General features: G+C 35.6%; 1 protein-coding gene across 1 annotated transcript in view; it reads right to left on the bottom strand.

The window, feature by feature from the left end:
• Positions 1-15367, bottom strand: part of COL19A1 (collagen type XIX alpha 1 chain) — a 182591-nt gene that overhangs the window by 154169 nt on the left and 13055 nt on the right. The window contains exons 2-3 of the mRNA XM_063313353.1: positions 12278-12352; positions 11714-11813 (exon numbers count right to left, since the gene is read on the bottom strand). Coding sequence (XP_063169423.1) covers positions 11714-11813; positions 12278-12352 — 175 coding nt within the window. The remainder of the gene's footprint in view (positions 1-11713; positions 11814-12277; positions 12353-15367) is intronic.

Raw genomic sequence — 15367 nt, forward strand, 5'->3', positions numbered from 1 at the left:
AACAGCCATGCCCTCTTGAAGGTGCCGCATCTGCCAAGGTTCATTATGAGGTGATCTGAGGGAAAGTATTCTTCATACAAGTGACCACCTGTGCAGTTCCCTCCCTGCTTAATTATGGTTAAACATTTTAGTATTTGGCACCAACATCAAACAAATCTTCTCCCGCAAGCCTCTTGTGAAACTACTACGTGCCTTTCTAGTCTGGTTTGGTACTGTTCTGAGTTCTTTTAGCACACTGTAGAAGACTTTTAACTGTATTCTTTTCTTTTCAATTGCTCTTAACTTAATGCAAATTGTTTGTAATTTGAGGAACAAGCTTTTCTTTGACAATTAAAAATGCAATAAAATGTGTAAATACGTGTCCATCTCCTACTCTCTCATTTCTTTTTTCCTCCCTGCTTTGATTCTTCCCTTTTTAAAACTTAGAGGCAAAAAAAAAAAAAAGGTTCTATTGAACACTGTTCAGAGTTGAAGCTACAATAGCAGAATTCATTTATTTTTGTTCCATTTCTATAAACCTAATTTTTTTAAAATTCCTATTGGTTTTTTATCTTGTAAAAAAAGGATGTTGCCATTATTTAAGGAAGAGCAGATGTAAACTTTCATCCAATGTTTTACTGATGGAGGCACAGATACTCTTCTTTCTTGGTAACCACCCTATTTATTATGCTAAATATCATTGCCTTTAGACTAAGAAAGGCAACTTTCTTAGTCTAACTTTTAAAGACAACTTTTAAAGGTGAGAAGGTGCAGTTGACCTTTGAGTGGTATGCCAAAGGCTGTATTCAAAGAACTTAAGGCAAAAACAACCACCCACACCACCTCTTAATTCACATTTAAATGGAATGATCTAACACCCCGCATTTTGAAGGGCCATGTGGAGGAATGGGTCCCCAGGTTATAGACCTCTGCAGTCTGGATGTTAGGTTGCAAAAAACCAACCCTTTCCACTTATTATGGGTTTTATTTATTGAGTCTGGAATAGTCTGCCTGCTATTGCGGCTACTGAAACAAACAATTTGATTGTGATAACTGAGTTTCTGTTGTCTGCATGTGCACATGTGAATATAAACTTAATTTGCAAGTTTGCGCACAGAGTCATGACATAATTTAATTTAATTTACATATACACTCACCAGACTCAAGATGCATTATGTGCACAATCCAGACATTTAACTTGTTATGGAAATTGGGGGAAGAAAATTGAAATCTGAAGAATAGGAAGTAATCCACATAAGTGCCTAAAATCATTTTGAAATGTTGTCTTTCCCAAAGGCAAAATAAAAGCTAAGATTTAGCACAGATATTTGGAAATAAGAATCTCTGCTAAAAAGGTACCTGGAACCTATGAATTTGCAATGTATTCATTTGTAAGATAATTCCTTAGTGTTGATGTTATGAAATAGGTCTAGGTTTCCAACAGTTTTAACAAACTGTGTCAGATTGTGTAATGAATACTTAAAAAACCTAATGATATGCTGAGCCCATAAAAGATTCAGGAGGTACTCAAGTGTGCAGTGTATGACTGATAGGTATAAAAACAGAAAACTCTCACCAACTGCACAGCACAGCATTCTAAATTTCCCTATTAGAATACTTCATTAATTCCAATTATTTATTTTAAATGTTAACAAATAATAACGCTTTAAAAAGCTGGGACGGATGACCGATTGAATGTTTAATTTAATAAAAATAGACAAGATGGCACAAATCCTTCCATACATATTCACAACTCACGGCTATTCTAGCCTTGAGGCCTTAATCTATACATGGCATTAGCAATGCGATTAGCAATCAAATTATTTAAAAAATACTATGGGTAAGAGGAGAGTTTCATCATTGTAAGAGCATTGGGGAAGGAACTTAATCCTTTGTTCCCAGCAAAATCACTGCTACTCCTCTGAGATTTGCTTTAGGGGGAAAACATCTCTACCAGTGGTAAAAGTCTTTTTTCACTGAATGCTAAGTATCACAGAGTATGGGGTTTCCTTTGAGCTTGCTTACGGAAGTCCCACATCTCTCTTGCTAATTAATTAATTGCTAATCACATCACTAATATTATGTATAGTTTAACTGTAAGTCTCCACTGGGGAGAGTACATCAGGCATCCTTTAACTGCAGCGGAGAGATGGGAACTTAACTGGTCACCTTTCAACTGTGACAAACACTTGATGACAAAATGAAAACAATTGCAAGCAGCAAATCACAGCCAAAAGCTTTACTAAATGGCCAATTTAATGAATAACTTAAGTGTAGGAGTACTTTTGCTAATAAAAGTACTCTTAGTGACCACATAGATAGATTTTCCCCAAGATGATCTGTCCTCAACCTGATCCTTTAGGTCTTCCAATGGTGTATCTGTAGCCACTATAATCACTGCTGCTGGTTGTCCTCTTTTTCCTTCCACTTTTCCCAACATTATAGGCTTTTCAAGAGAGCTAGGCATTTACATAAAGTGCCAAAATATGATAATTTGAGTCTGATCATTTCTGCCTTAAGTTAGAACTCTTGATTGACTTGCTCTATGACCCATTTGTTTTCTTTGGCTAAACATGGATAACCAAGAAACATTCTTTTCCAACACAATCATTCAGAAGTATCAATACTCTTTTATCCTGCTTCTTCAGAGTCCAACTTTTGATCCATTGCCTGCACAGTTCTGATTTTCGTACATATAAACATGTCATGGCATCTGAATATCTTTCCAAAGCTTTCATTGCTATTCTACCAAATGCTAGTCTGTAGCGTATTTCTTTACTGCTAGTTCCTTTATCTGTGATAGTTGATCCTAAAAGGTAGACACTACCTGCTGTTTCAATGTCTTCATTATCAATTCTTGCAAATTTGCAGAAAAATCTGATTTTTTTCCCATTTAAGTTGGTGATACTATGTTTCATAATCGAGAAGGCTTAAAAAATCTTATCAATTAAAAAAAAGTCCAGGTACTGCTGATTTGCCAACACCACAGTTAGAGCTGAGAAGACAGTACAGATATAGAGCTGGGATTCAAGATGGGTCTCTTTGAAATGGACTAATTGCAGTGCATCTCTGGTCATACTAAATTAGTTTACTCTTAAATACGTATATGAGGACATTAAGATTCTCTTATATGGTTAAGTCAGTGGAAACATAATGCAGGGACCAAGGAAATGCAGAGTAGTGATTTAAGCCAGTGTTTCTCACCCTCAGCTACTTTAAGTTATGTGGTCTTCCACTTCTAGAATTCCCAGCATGCTGGCTGTTGATTTAAGCAACAGTGTTTTATTGTAATAAAAACCACTATTTGACCCAAGTGTCTTTCATGTCTGCATGAAAATACACACTAACAGCTATCGGTTATGGCCTAATTTGTTTCTGGTTCTTCAGGGTGAATTGATTCATGCCCTTTAAAAGTGACAGTCCAAACAAACCTGAAAGAAATTATCTAGTGCAAAGGCAGGAATTGGGTAAGGATTTATGGTAAATAAATTTATTTGCTGTTTTAAAAATCTTTGCTGTAAAGATCAAGTTCATTTTAGCTGTCATGTTCTGTACGTATTGTGCTTTTTTTCAGACAGTCTGTCAAATATAAAAAGATGCATAGTTCATGTGCATAAAGCATCAGCAAATAACCAGAGGTACATTTTTGCTCTTGATAAGTTGTTCATGGTGGTGTTGAAGTAGATCCAGAACTGTTGCTTCTTTCCTGGGCTTAGATCTGTGCAGACAAACGGCAAAGTTATGCTTTATATCTGCCTCCTTTATTTTGTGTGGGAATGTTTAAAAGTCAAGGTTTTATTCATTGCCCTGTAAGTAACTCAACAGGACTGACTCCTGTTGTTGAGGAAGGAGTAGCATGTCAAGCAAGAACCTAATGAGAAAAGTTAGTCAGCTTCCTCCATCAGTCTGCTTCAGTGAATCCTTGGTTGTTTGGCCATTCCTTTGGATGAGGAGATGACTATGTGATAGGAGTAGCACACGATTCCTTGGCTTCCTACAGTATGCTTACTCTATCTGCCCTTTTTAATACATAACCTGCATTTTGCATCCTTGGATTTGCACGCAGACTGCTGATGTACCTCTCCACAGCCTGAGCAAATACTGGTACATCTGGGCTTATCTGCAAACCTTGTGGAAGGTGCAGTTGCCACATTTGGCTGAATTTCTCTTGACTGTTCAGTCTGCTTCATTTTTATTTTATTTGTTTACCCATTTTCTTTTTTTAAAATAATTTTTATCAAAGATTTTGATTGCAACAATAAAAGCAAGCTCAACTCAGAGAAAGAGAGGAATAAAAAGAAGAAGAAGTGCAAAAAAGAAAAAGAAGAAGCAAGGTAAAAGAAAAGAAAAGAAGTATGTAAAGAGGTGACTTCCAATTTTCATCACAAGAAGTAAAAACAAATCTGGCGACTCTTCACCCCCTATAAGGTTACAAACAAGTATCTCTTCTTCCCATAACCTGTTCCTTACCCATATGCAAATCCATAAATCATCAACTTTTCAGTCCTGGTGTCAGCAAAAAAGTCCTTAAAGGGTAAGAGAAACTTGTCTTGTTTTAGCGTTGGTCAAAGAGACCAACTTTATAATCCTTCCTTTTGCTTCTAAAAATACTGATCTTTAATTCATTCAGATGTTGTCATAGGATTTTATCTCTCTTCAATTTTCTTTTTCCCATCCCAAAGGCTTCTTTGAGGCTTTAGCAAACCTCTTTTGTAAATCCCATAAAAAGTCAATATCCAGGTTGTTGTCTTGGTTTAACATTTGTATTTCCACTTTAATTTTCAAAGCTTTAACCAACGTCTTTTGTATATCTAGTAGAAAGTCCTTGTCTGGGTCATTCTCTCGGCTTGTCATTTGTGTTTCCCCTTTAACTGACTTCTCAGTCTTATAATCCACACTTTTTTTATTAACCAGTATTTCGAGTTCTAATACTTCTACATCAGGCAAGATTTGTTTCACATCTGCCATTCCTTTGTTTAACATCTTTTGGACATAATCTATCCATAGAAACAAACATCATTGCTTACACTGTAGCTGTTAATTTCTGACCCCATTCTTAAAAAATCTCCTGACTATTTCAAATGTCTTAACGTTTTGATTCATTTCGTAAATCCCAGTACTAACCAAAAACAAAGGCAATTTTTCACTTTTTCCCCCTTTTCCTTTTCTGCCTGGAATCATTAGTCCTGTCTAGTGTCCAATTTCTGAAATCATAAAGTCTCAAATCTTTGCTGTTACTTAAGATAGATGAAACAATTTGGTTCCCATGAATGGCCATTTATTTATATACAGTAATTATTTCCAAAATCTTATAGTAAAAGTCTTAATATTCCAAAGTTGTCTGGACCCTTAATTCATTTATAACTTTCTTGGATCAAAGTCTTATTTAGCTTTTTGCTGTTGAATTTAATTATTTAAACTCTTAAGCTTATAGTTATTTTTTCTTTTGTTCAAAAATGAAGGTAACTTACCAGGTGGCTTTTCAAACCTGTCATTACAAAGATCTCTAATAGCCTTAAGATGGTTAAATAGGTAATTTCCTAAAGTGATTTGAAAGTGAGGTTAGCGAATCCACTGTCCTTTAAAAGGCTCTGCCTTGGCTGCAAGCATGATGGCTGATCACTTCGTCTCCCAGCACTCAAATCTGCAAGAGAATGCTGTCCACAAGGAGCAGCCATTCAGAGCATTTGTGGGTAATCTCCCATCCTCTCCTTCTCCGGAGATGTTCCATAGAACTGGTCTATTTGCTGGTTTCCTCAGTCTTTGCTGCGGTGGTGGCCTCCACTCACTCAGGAATGTGCTACTTTGCCATGTCTCCCTCGGAAGTCAGTTGCTTACCCATTTTCAAGGCCACCAGATAACTTGGAAACTCTTGGCAGCCAACAGATAATAACAATACATATAAATATGAGTAAGAAGAGATCCTGGCCAACCAGGAGATCAATACACCCAACCATAAGGCAAATATGTGAACAGAAATTATATTAGTTGCTATCTCCTTGACTTCTGTTACTTCTAGCAATGCAGTTTCACTGATTCATGCTCTTTCCTAAGCAGCTACAAATGCTGATTTTGGTTCAGACAAAAGCTTCCTTTGGAAGGCATCATCATAAACCTCATATACAAAGCAATCCCTCAGCATCTCTTTTAAAAAGTCTGCCAAATTGCAATGTTGAAATGAATTAAACAGCTCTGTGATATATGCAGCAATATATTGAACCCTTTTGTGACATATGAATATCTATACCATGACTAATGGTGCAAGTGAGAAATGGTCTTTCAGTAGTTCCATAAGATCATTGACTGCTGCAGACTTTAGTGAAGTGGGGTAATGAGTGCTTTATTTATACCAAAGATTTGAGCTCCACAGAATAGCTCTTTTTATTCACAGCTATCTATTTTGTTTGCTTCAAGATAAAAGGGAAGCCTATTTGCATATGAATCCCAGGAAGTAGGCTGACTGGTATTTAACTTTACAACATGTTCAAGAATACCCATTATTTCAGGTTTCTCACTGCTTACCAGAGCATTTGAATACCAAACACCTTCCTTCTGATTTTCGCCTCTCAGGAAATGCTGTGTTACACTAGGAAGAATTTAAATATCATACACAGGCTCAGATACAACTATTCTTTATGAACAACCTGCTAAGACTGCTGATAAAACAGCATCCAACAGGTACGCTCACTGGAACTATGTGAGCTACAGTAACTAAAAGCTACTACTGATTCACAATGTCTACAGCATATATAACAAAAATAATTCATTTGATCATTTTTGTATAAGTTGGGTGGTAGAGAACACTCAATATGAAGTGCCACCTGATCACCTTTTGTGACCCTAGGATGAAAAAGAAGGAAACAAGTGGCTTGTTTTGAGTTTCTGTTGTTCCCTATGCCAGATCACCTAACATGTTTCAGGTCTTTTTCTTCTGGAATACATGCTACCTAAAATATTCTAATAAATTTTTCTAAGTAATGCTGTTTTGTTCCAAGCTTTTAAAAATGATTCTTGCATTTTCCTAAAATGAAGATACATACCTGTATGTCTTCTATTTTGCAAATAATTGTTCTTGCATGTGATGTGCTCTGATTGATAGCTATGTGCAACTTCTTGGGGACATTTATTTATTTCTATCATATGAAGATGGAGAATAAATCATATGTATTTATTCAGAATAGTTTGTATTTTTGTGACCTCTCACTGGGTTGGATTCACTATTATGTGTATACAATGGGGCTGGCAGAAGTAGTTTTATCTTTTTCTCCTCCTATAGCATCTCTTATATTCCCACATAAATGCTTCAGGGGATCAAGCAGTGCTGTGTTATCAAGTTCCCAATTATATGTGGTGGGGCTCATGGAAAGTGCCCCTGCTCAATTTTTAGGTGATTTCTCCTTCCCCTCAGTCTTTCCAATGTAGCCTACCTACTTAGTACAGTCTTCTACTGTTTGGGCAGAATTGGGGGTGGGGTTATAGGACATCATTCTCTGCCAACTTCATTGCACATCTACATCTGGATCCATTGTATTATGTTTAAGGAAGAGGTTACACATTTCTGTATTTATTTTAGTTTTCAGTTAGAAATAAATCCCAGTGTCTGAGGTTTAGTTCTTCATAAATGTGTTTAAAATTAAAGCCATACATGAAATGCTATTTTTACGTACATGAGAATTAATCCTATTGAATTCACATTTACTTTTAGGTAGACATACTGTATATACAGTTTTTTATTGTAAACTGCCCAGAGTCCCCCATGAGGGGGGAGATGGGCGGTGAATAAATTTATAAATAAACAAACAAACAAACAAATAAATTGTTCTGTTAACATACATTACTTATTTGCATTTTTAGCATCTCTGAAGAAGATGACATATAGGGCATATATAAAGATTTTGCTCCTCTCTTTTATATTTATATTTACCGGTTTTATGCAGACTAACTGGAAATGAAAGACCACCTGTGAATTTTACTTTCATCCTACTTATAAACATAGTTTTAAATGCCATTAATCTGTATAATGTAGGAATGGAAAATCATAGTGCTGACAGGAGAAATAGTGAAAATTGCTTCTCAACATCACTTGACAGAAAGCATCCAAACTATTATATAAATGTGAAAGTTAACATTAAGGAGAGTCATGTCTATTAGAAGATGTGTTAAAACTCTTCTATGCAAATAAGCCTCTTTCTGAAAAGTATATACTTTCAGAAACATTTAAATGGAGTACATAGTGATATCATGTAAAATATTGTGCTAAAATATTATTTAAGTCAGAATTTGTGTCGTCCACAAGTATTTACAGTAGTTTATATTATCTTGACTTTGGGTCCTCAAATCTTGCGTTTTTTTCCCTTACATGCTAGACACTATAATTATACTATTATGTAGTAAAGTAGTATACTACTATAATTAGTAGTAATAAAAATCATTTACAAAATCCAAAACTTATATTGATCCTATAAGCATTACTGTCTTCCTTATACTGATTACTATTGTGTAGAAGTTAAACAATGGGAGATAACAAAGTGGTTTGTCCAAATATGGGACCAAGAGATTGACAAAACAGTTTTCTCCATGTATACAAAGGCTAATATTACTTAATCTTTTTAAATTAATTTATTTAGTTCATGTTTTCATTCATGCTCCATATCTTTTCTTTAAATAAAGGAGTTCCCTTTGTTCAGTTGAAAGGAGGGGTATTCATTTTTTAAAAAAATTAAGTATTATATCTATCAGTCCATAAGTGGTCTTTTGCTCAAATGATATTTCTTCCTCTCCTTGTTGGAAAGACTTCTTCAGTCTGGAGGATCCTCATCTGAAACACATCTAGGGGGAACATAGCCTAATGAACAGTACACATTCAAACAGGAAATCTCATTTATCTGAATATTATTGGCAATGGATACAGCTGGATAAATCCCAAGTCATGTATCTCTGCAAATATCTTCCTCCAGATATATGAATCTATCCAATGTATGAGATTAACCTATCATATTAAACCATAGTATTAAGTTTTGGCTTAGCATATTGTAAGAATGCAGCAAACTATAATTTATTCAAAATTTACTCAAAAACCATGGTTAAAGAAGACATTGTGCAAACATGGCACTATGAGACGTTTCTGCTCATAGAGTAGGAAAACCAATTTCCACTATTTCTATCATGCTGCAATTTCATTTTCTGTGCCATTCTGGAGAAACTTCAGAGCTCTTGGGAGAATACAGGATAGACCAATATGACTAACGTTGGTAAAAAAAGGCAGAAGAGATCCTCTTTAGAATGGGAAAAGTCCAACAGACATCATCTGGACCCAGAGATACCAAAGGAGACTATCCTTAAAACAAACAAACTAACTGGAAAAGCACTGAACCATTTCATTCTGGCTCTCAAAGAAAAGAATCTATAGTCTCATTATTGTACCAGAAATAGTCTAAATCAACTATCAGTGTTGGAAGGCAAATCAAAACCTACAAGTTACCTCATTACTTATGCAATTTCCAGTCTCCTCAGCCTGCTGCACCCTCTGATTCTCCATTAGTCTAGAGCAGTGTTTCTCAACCTTGGCAACTTTAAGATGTGTGGACTTCAACATGGCTGGCTGGGCAATTCTGGGAGTTGAAGTCCACACATCTTAAAGTTGCCAAGGTTGAGACTGCTCTAGAGGGATTGTCGGCTGTCAGGAGAAATTTGGGAAGACACTGGGGGCTATAATTCGGAGGGAGAGAAGTGTGGTAAGCAGGCCCGTAAGTGTAGCTCCACTTAATGTTCTCGGAACCAGCCTCCTGCATATGCCACCAATCACCACAACACACCATGAAGGTAACAGAAAGAGCACCTCCCTTCGTTTCCATATACAGTAAATATACATAAGTTTAAAAAAATCCACAACCTCTCACTTCCCACCTCACTGTGGGAAAGAATAATTTTTTACTGAAACATCAATAGTTGCAAGTCCCCACTGAAGAATAAAATGGCATCACGCAACAGAAGAAGCCTAGCATAGTTTACAGTCACTCATACTATAGCTGAATGAGTGAAGTGTAAGGGGATATTTGCCAAGCTACTTGACACTTTCAAGTCAGCTTAATCAGATACCCTTTCATTTCCTGTAGTGGGGAGACCGGTGTTCACTACTCATTACAGTATATACCAGAATCCATTTACATATTCTAAGCAAAGAGATGAATTCTCAAATCATGTCATTTGGTTGCACTGCTGTGTCTTTTAAAATCAAATAATCTGACAGTGTAGGAAAAGGAGGAGGAGGCAAAAAAAAAAGGTTAACAGAATATACTACAATTCAGCAACCAAGATAAAGATGTTCTCATTGCAGAACTTTATACTCCTAGACTTCTCTTTATAAACTTACCTTATTAACTCTGTGTGGTAGAAATTTAAATGTGTATAGAAACATATTTACAGATTTGAGGTTTTCCTCTTCAAAAACATTGTACATGGGAACTACAGATGATGGTTTCAAAAGTAGTTTGGGGATATAGAGTAATGCCCTGTGTGCAGACTGAGGTCAAGTTTCCTTTTAAACTGTCCTTGCATCAAAAGCCACAAATCATATTTTTGTATTTAGGAACATCTATAGAGTAATTGGACCTTTGAGGAGGGAGGAAAACAAATGAACAAGAAAATCTGCAGAGCATTTGGATTTGGATATGCACAAATCCTGAACTTGAAACTGTGGGCTTTATCATACACATTCATGTGTACATTTGTTCATAAAGAATGGAGAAGAATCAGACAGGTTTACAAAACTTTTTCTTGTTGTAAATGTTCTTTTTTCCCCATCTATACTGAGTTGGTGTTGAGGGACAATATATACAAATTACTATTTCACTAGCAGCAGAGGAGAAAAGCTAAAATAAACTGATAACCCTCATGGAAAGTTCTATTCAAATGAAATAATCTGTTTTGCTACATGACCCTCTTTCTAGTTTTTTTTTAAAAATAAACTTATTATTAAAGTTTTCCAAGACCTATATTAAAATTGAAATTGAACTTTATTGTCTGAAAAAAAAATCAGTCTAGGCAATAAACAATGAAACAAAAATAATAAAATAAAAGCTTTTATATGCTGTGACAAATATTCTAAAGTTCAATTTCAATTTTTCTAGAAAGTTGCCTAGAAAAATTGAAATTGAACTTTCCAATATTTCACACAGCATATAAAATCTTTATTTGTGAACAAGACTTAAAGAACTGTACGTGACTATCCAGTTCAGAAAAAACAACTCTCTTGGAATTCAGAAAAAGTAACTGTCTTGGAATTTGCATAGCTGAAATTCAAAATAAAATCTGCAGAAAAAGCAATTAATCATTGCAGGACAGAGAGAATGGAAATTCAAGTTGCAGAAGCATGGAATAAAGAATCCCAAGGAAGAGAGATAATGAATATGAAAAAGAGAATGAAAGAAGAATATAAAAAAAATATTTGGGGATTATAAATAGTGGCGTACCTAGAGTATTTGACACCTGGAGCAGATCATATTTTAACACCCCCCCCCCTTCTGTTGCTGCTGTGCCATGCCACCAACTGTCAAACAGCTGATTGGCATGCTGGCAGCAGTGACTTGTCTCCACACCCACCAACCTTCCAGGTACCTCCTCATTATCCACAAGTCACCAGGCACTCCACAGGTCCTGTGGCGGACTGCCCCTACCACTGCCCCCTTGATATGCCATTGATAGTTATCCAAGGATAGTGCATTTTATTACTTACTGAGAATCTCTGATAAGAGGTGCATTCCCCAATTTAAAACATGGTTTTTCAACTCCACAGGAAGTCTGCCTCAAAGAGAAGCTTTCTGCTAAATCAAAACCTGAAAAATGTAATCAAGCAGTATCATTAACTGTACTCTTAATGTAATTTAAAGCAGATGAAATGGTTGATTTGTGTAATAAGCTTGTTGGTTTTGCTAGGCTAAATGATAGGCTATCTCAAATCTTGGACACAACAATGTCCAGATCTCAGTTTTCACTGTCAATAGGATATTAATAGGAAATTCTCCTAGTAGTTGACTTGGCAACCTCTGAGGAATCTACTTGTAGTTTCCTTTTGCATCTGAATGAGCTGGAAATGCTGCTGTTATTCTTTCATACTATGTAGAGTAAAGATGAATGAAAAACAGAAAGATAATTCTAAACTCATTTATAACACTCCAAATGAAATGTCCTTTTATTAAAACACATTTCCAAAAATTAAAGGCACAATTTATTATTAAAATCAAAAGTATGCATTGTAATAACGTTGGATGTTATCTTATTTAATATAAAGAAAACTAACCTGAAATCCTTAAGTTTTCTTTGCACAGATGGCTGAAGTGATGTCCTTCTGCTTTCAATATTGGGCATTCAGTAGCTAAAAAAAAAAAAGAATATAACATGTTCTAAAGTTTAAGAGAAAAATGAAACAGTGGATTCCACTGTCTGCTACAATATACCTAACTTTAATATTAAAAAAAAATCAGTGGTGAGCAATCTGAAGACACTGGGATACATATGACCTCCAACCAGCTTCAACAGTTGGCTCCTTCAAACAGTGCTTCTAATCTTCTTGCAGTTGGTATGGTGCACAGGAAAATTTCAAAGTAAGCCTTAAATGCCCAGCTAGATGGCAGCATTGAGCCAACTGTGGCTGATCTTGAAAAAGCTAAGTCTGACCTAGTAAGTATTTGGATGGGAGACCATAAGGACTATAGTCAATATTAAGAACTCTAAAAACCATTATGGAATTGTGCAATATCATGCCAATTCCATCTTGTTACACTTAAGAAGACTACATGGACTGCTCCATGAAGCTGCCAGATATTGAGCTTGACTCAGAGAAGACTTGAACTAGAAATAGGTTTTACTTGATAATGTAAACTATAAACCTAGCATAACATTAAAACCTCAAGAAATCTCTAAAAATAGAACATTTGTGTCCCATTCAAATCTGTAATCTGGATGTGCTCCGCTCACTGCAACCCACAAAACCAAATATAAGTGAAGCCCTGATTGCCCATTTCAGAACATTATTATAGGGCAACCTTGCTATTTTTAAAATACAGTGATATCAACATATGTAGCACTTCACACTGCCCTGAAGTGTTTATTATACAGCATTTGAAACTGAAGAGCAAGACAATGGAGAGAGGAAATGAGGTTCAATTTATATACTTCTCTTTAATATCCACTTGAAAAAAGCCTAAATATTTGTGCCATATTCTTTTGGGGAAAGATGCAAAAGGATTTGAAGGAAGAAAGATGGAGACCTTGTTCTTAAAGGGAGGTTAGTAGATAAAGGGTACAAAGAGAGAAAAGGTGAAATTCTCTAAAAGAAAAAAAAACTTTTGGAGAGATGTGGGTGGTTGAACTGAAAATCTCAGGCAGGGTAGATTAGAAACTGACAGCAGGAAGTTATAAAGGGCAAAGGCATTTTGGAACTTTGAAGATGAAGATGGGCCACATCCATTAGGAATTTTTCTTAGTAATTTGGGTTATAATGATAAAGGTGCGGGGGAAGTGTATGAGTAGGATCCAGAAACAAATAAAAGAAGCTTTAATCTGCAAATTTTAATTTTACAGAAGGGACCTGATAGCAGATGTGTTGGAATTCAAATTAGGTATTCAAGATTGCTTTCTCTAAGTGCCTGCAAGTTAAAATTTTCTTCTACCTAGAGAGATGGCTTTCTTGTTTGTTTTGTTTCGCTAAATGGTTTGATTAGTTCTGTTTACAACCATAGAAGAAGAAAATTTGCACACAAATATGTACATTTGTATGTGCATTCCTCTATCTATCTATCTATCTATCTATCTATCTATCTATCTACCTATCTACCTATCTACCTATCTATCTACTGTATCTTTGCAATTTTTCCACAATGAATTGCAGCTGCTTTTTGCTAAAATGCATATCGTTGTGGATATTTTCCTGTAACAGACAAATTTGTGTGTATCTTTTTTAGGTTTTCAAGTCACATCATATTCACATGAGTTTCAGGTTCTCGTAAAGAAGTCCTAAATCACTATTCTTCTAACAATTCTCATGTGACAAATTTCTGATCCATCTCTACATTTAAACCCTCTTTCCTTAATTGCCTATGGAGCTTCAGAAGTGGATTTTCTCCAGTTCCAATTCCATTATTTGCTAGTCTTACCACCAATTTTTTTTAAAAAATTGCATTCTAAGAAATGTAATTGAAAATACTGTATGCCTTTAAAAACTCATATAGTAGAGGGAAGAATCTCAAAACTGATCAAGTAGAAAAAATCCTTTTCTTGCATTATTCTACTCTTCTGTAATCTCATTCAGATCAGGAAGACTTTTTTTAATTTTACAAGATACATTCTTTAGTCCCTGATATATCTTCCAGTGAGAGATTTTAGAGTGACAATTCCTGCAATGCTCATTCTTTCCAATCCAACAGAATGGTGAAAGGAATTATGTAAAGGGCTTAGGACTTCTTATGTCCATCAGCATAAATCTCCAAACACGAAAAAGAAGAGGGCCAAATTTGGTATGGCTGGAGAAGCCAGCAAAACTCTGAAAATGTGTTGGATCCAATTAGGGCTGCAGAGAAAAATATTCCAGGAAAGAAGTCCCCCTGCGGTTAACAGGGACTTAGAATACTGCCAACTGTTCCATTCTGAACCCTGTCCCCTACTTCCAAAGGGGAGCGTTTGCAGTCTGCCTTGTGCCTTCCACCCATACCAAACATAGAGACATTGACCCATGCTGATTAGATCTTCACACACACACACACACACACAGGCAACACATATGTGCCTGCCTTGAACAGACCCTCACAGGCACACATGCATTAACACAAGATAGAAAGATAGAACACATTACTTTGTTACACAGGAGAAAATAAGGTACCTCTTATGACCATTGCTGGTAATGGGGTTGAGAAAAATTACAGAAGCCCAGCTCTGGATGCTTTCCCTATCTAGTTACTTCTACCAACCAACAACTAAATTGTGTACCTCCAAAGATCACAATATTCTACAAATATTGGGAGACCTTTGGCCCTTGTTGGTTGCTATTTTTATAAATTTACAATCAAATGCTGTTCTGTAAATAATTTTAAATTGTCAAAGCATACAGAAACCAACAGCAATAATAATGTAATGTGATTCAATTATCTCTGATTAAAGGAAGCATGCAGAACACTTTATAACCACAAATTATTATGGGTTGAATCACAGCTGAACAAATAACTTCAGTGAATAGCAACGACTGTATTTATTTGAAAACAAGGCAACCTTGAATTAAAACTTCACCCTTGGAAAATTAGGGGGAAAAAACTTTAATTTACCTCTTATCAAATTAGTTGATTCTTCCAATTTTAAAGGTAAACCATTTAGAACCAGATCTTGTTTTTATTTCAGG

Source organism: Candoia aspera, chromosome 1 (genome assembly GCF_035149785.1).
Source record: "Candoia aspera isolate rCanAsp1 chromosome 1, rCanAsp1.hap2, whole genome shotgun sequence".
NCBI classification, from domain to species: domain Eukaryota; kingdom Metazoa; phylum Chordata; class Lepidosauria; order Squamata; family Boidae; genus Candoia; species Candoia aspera.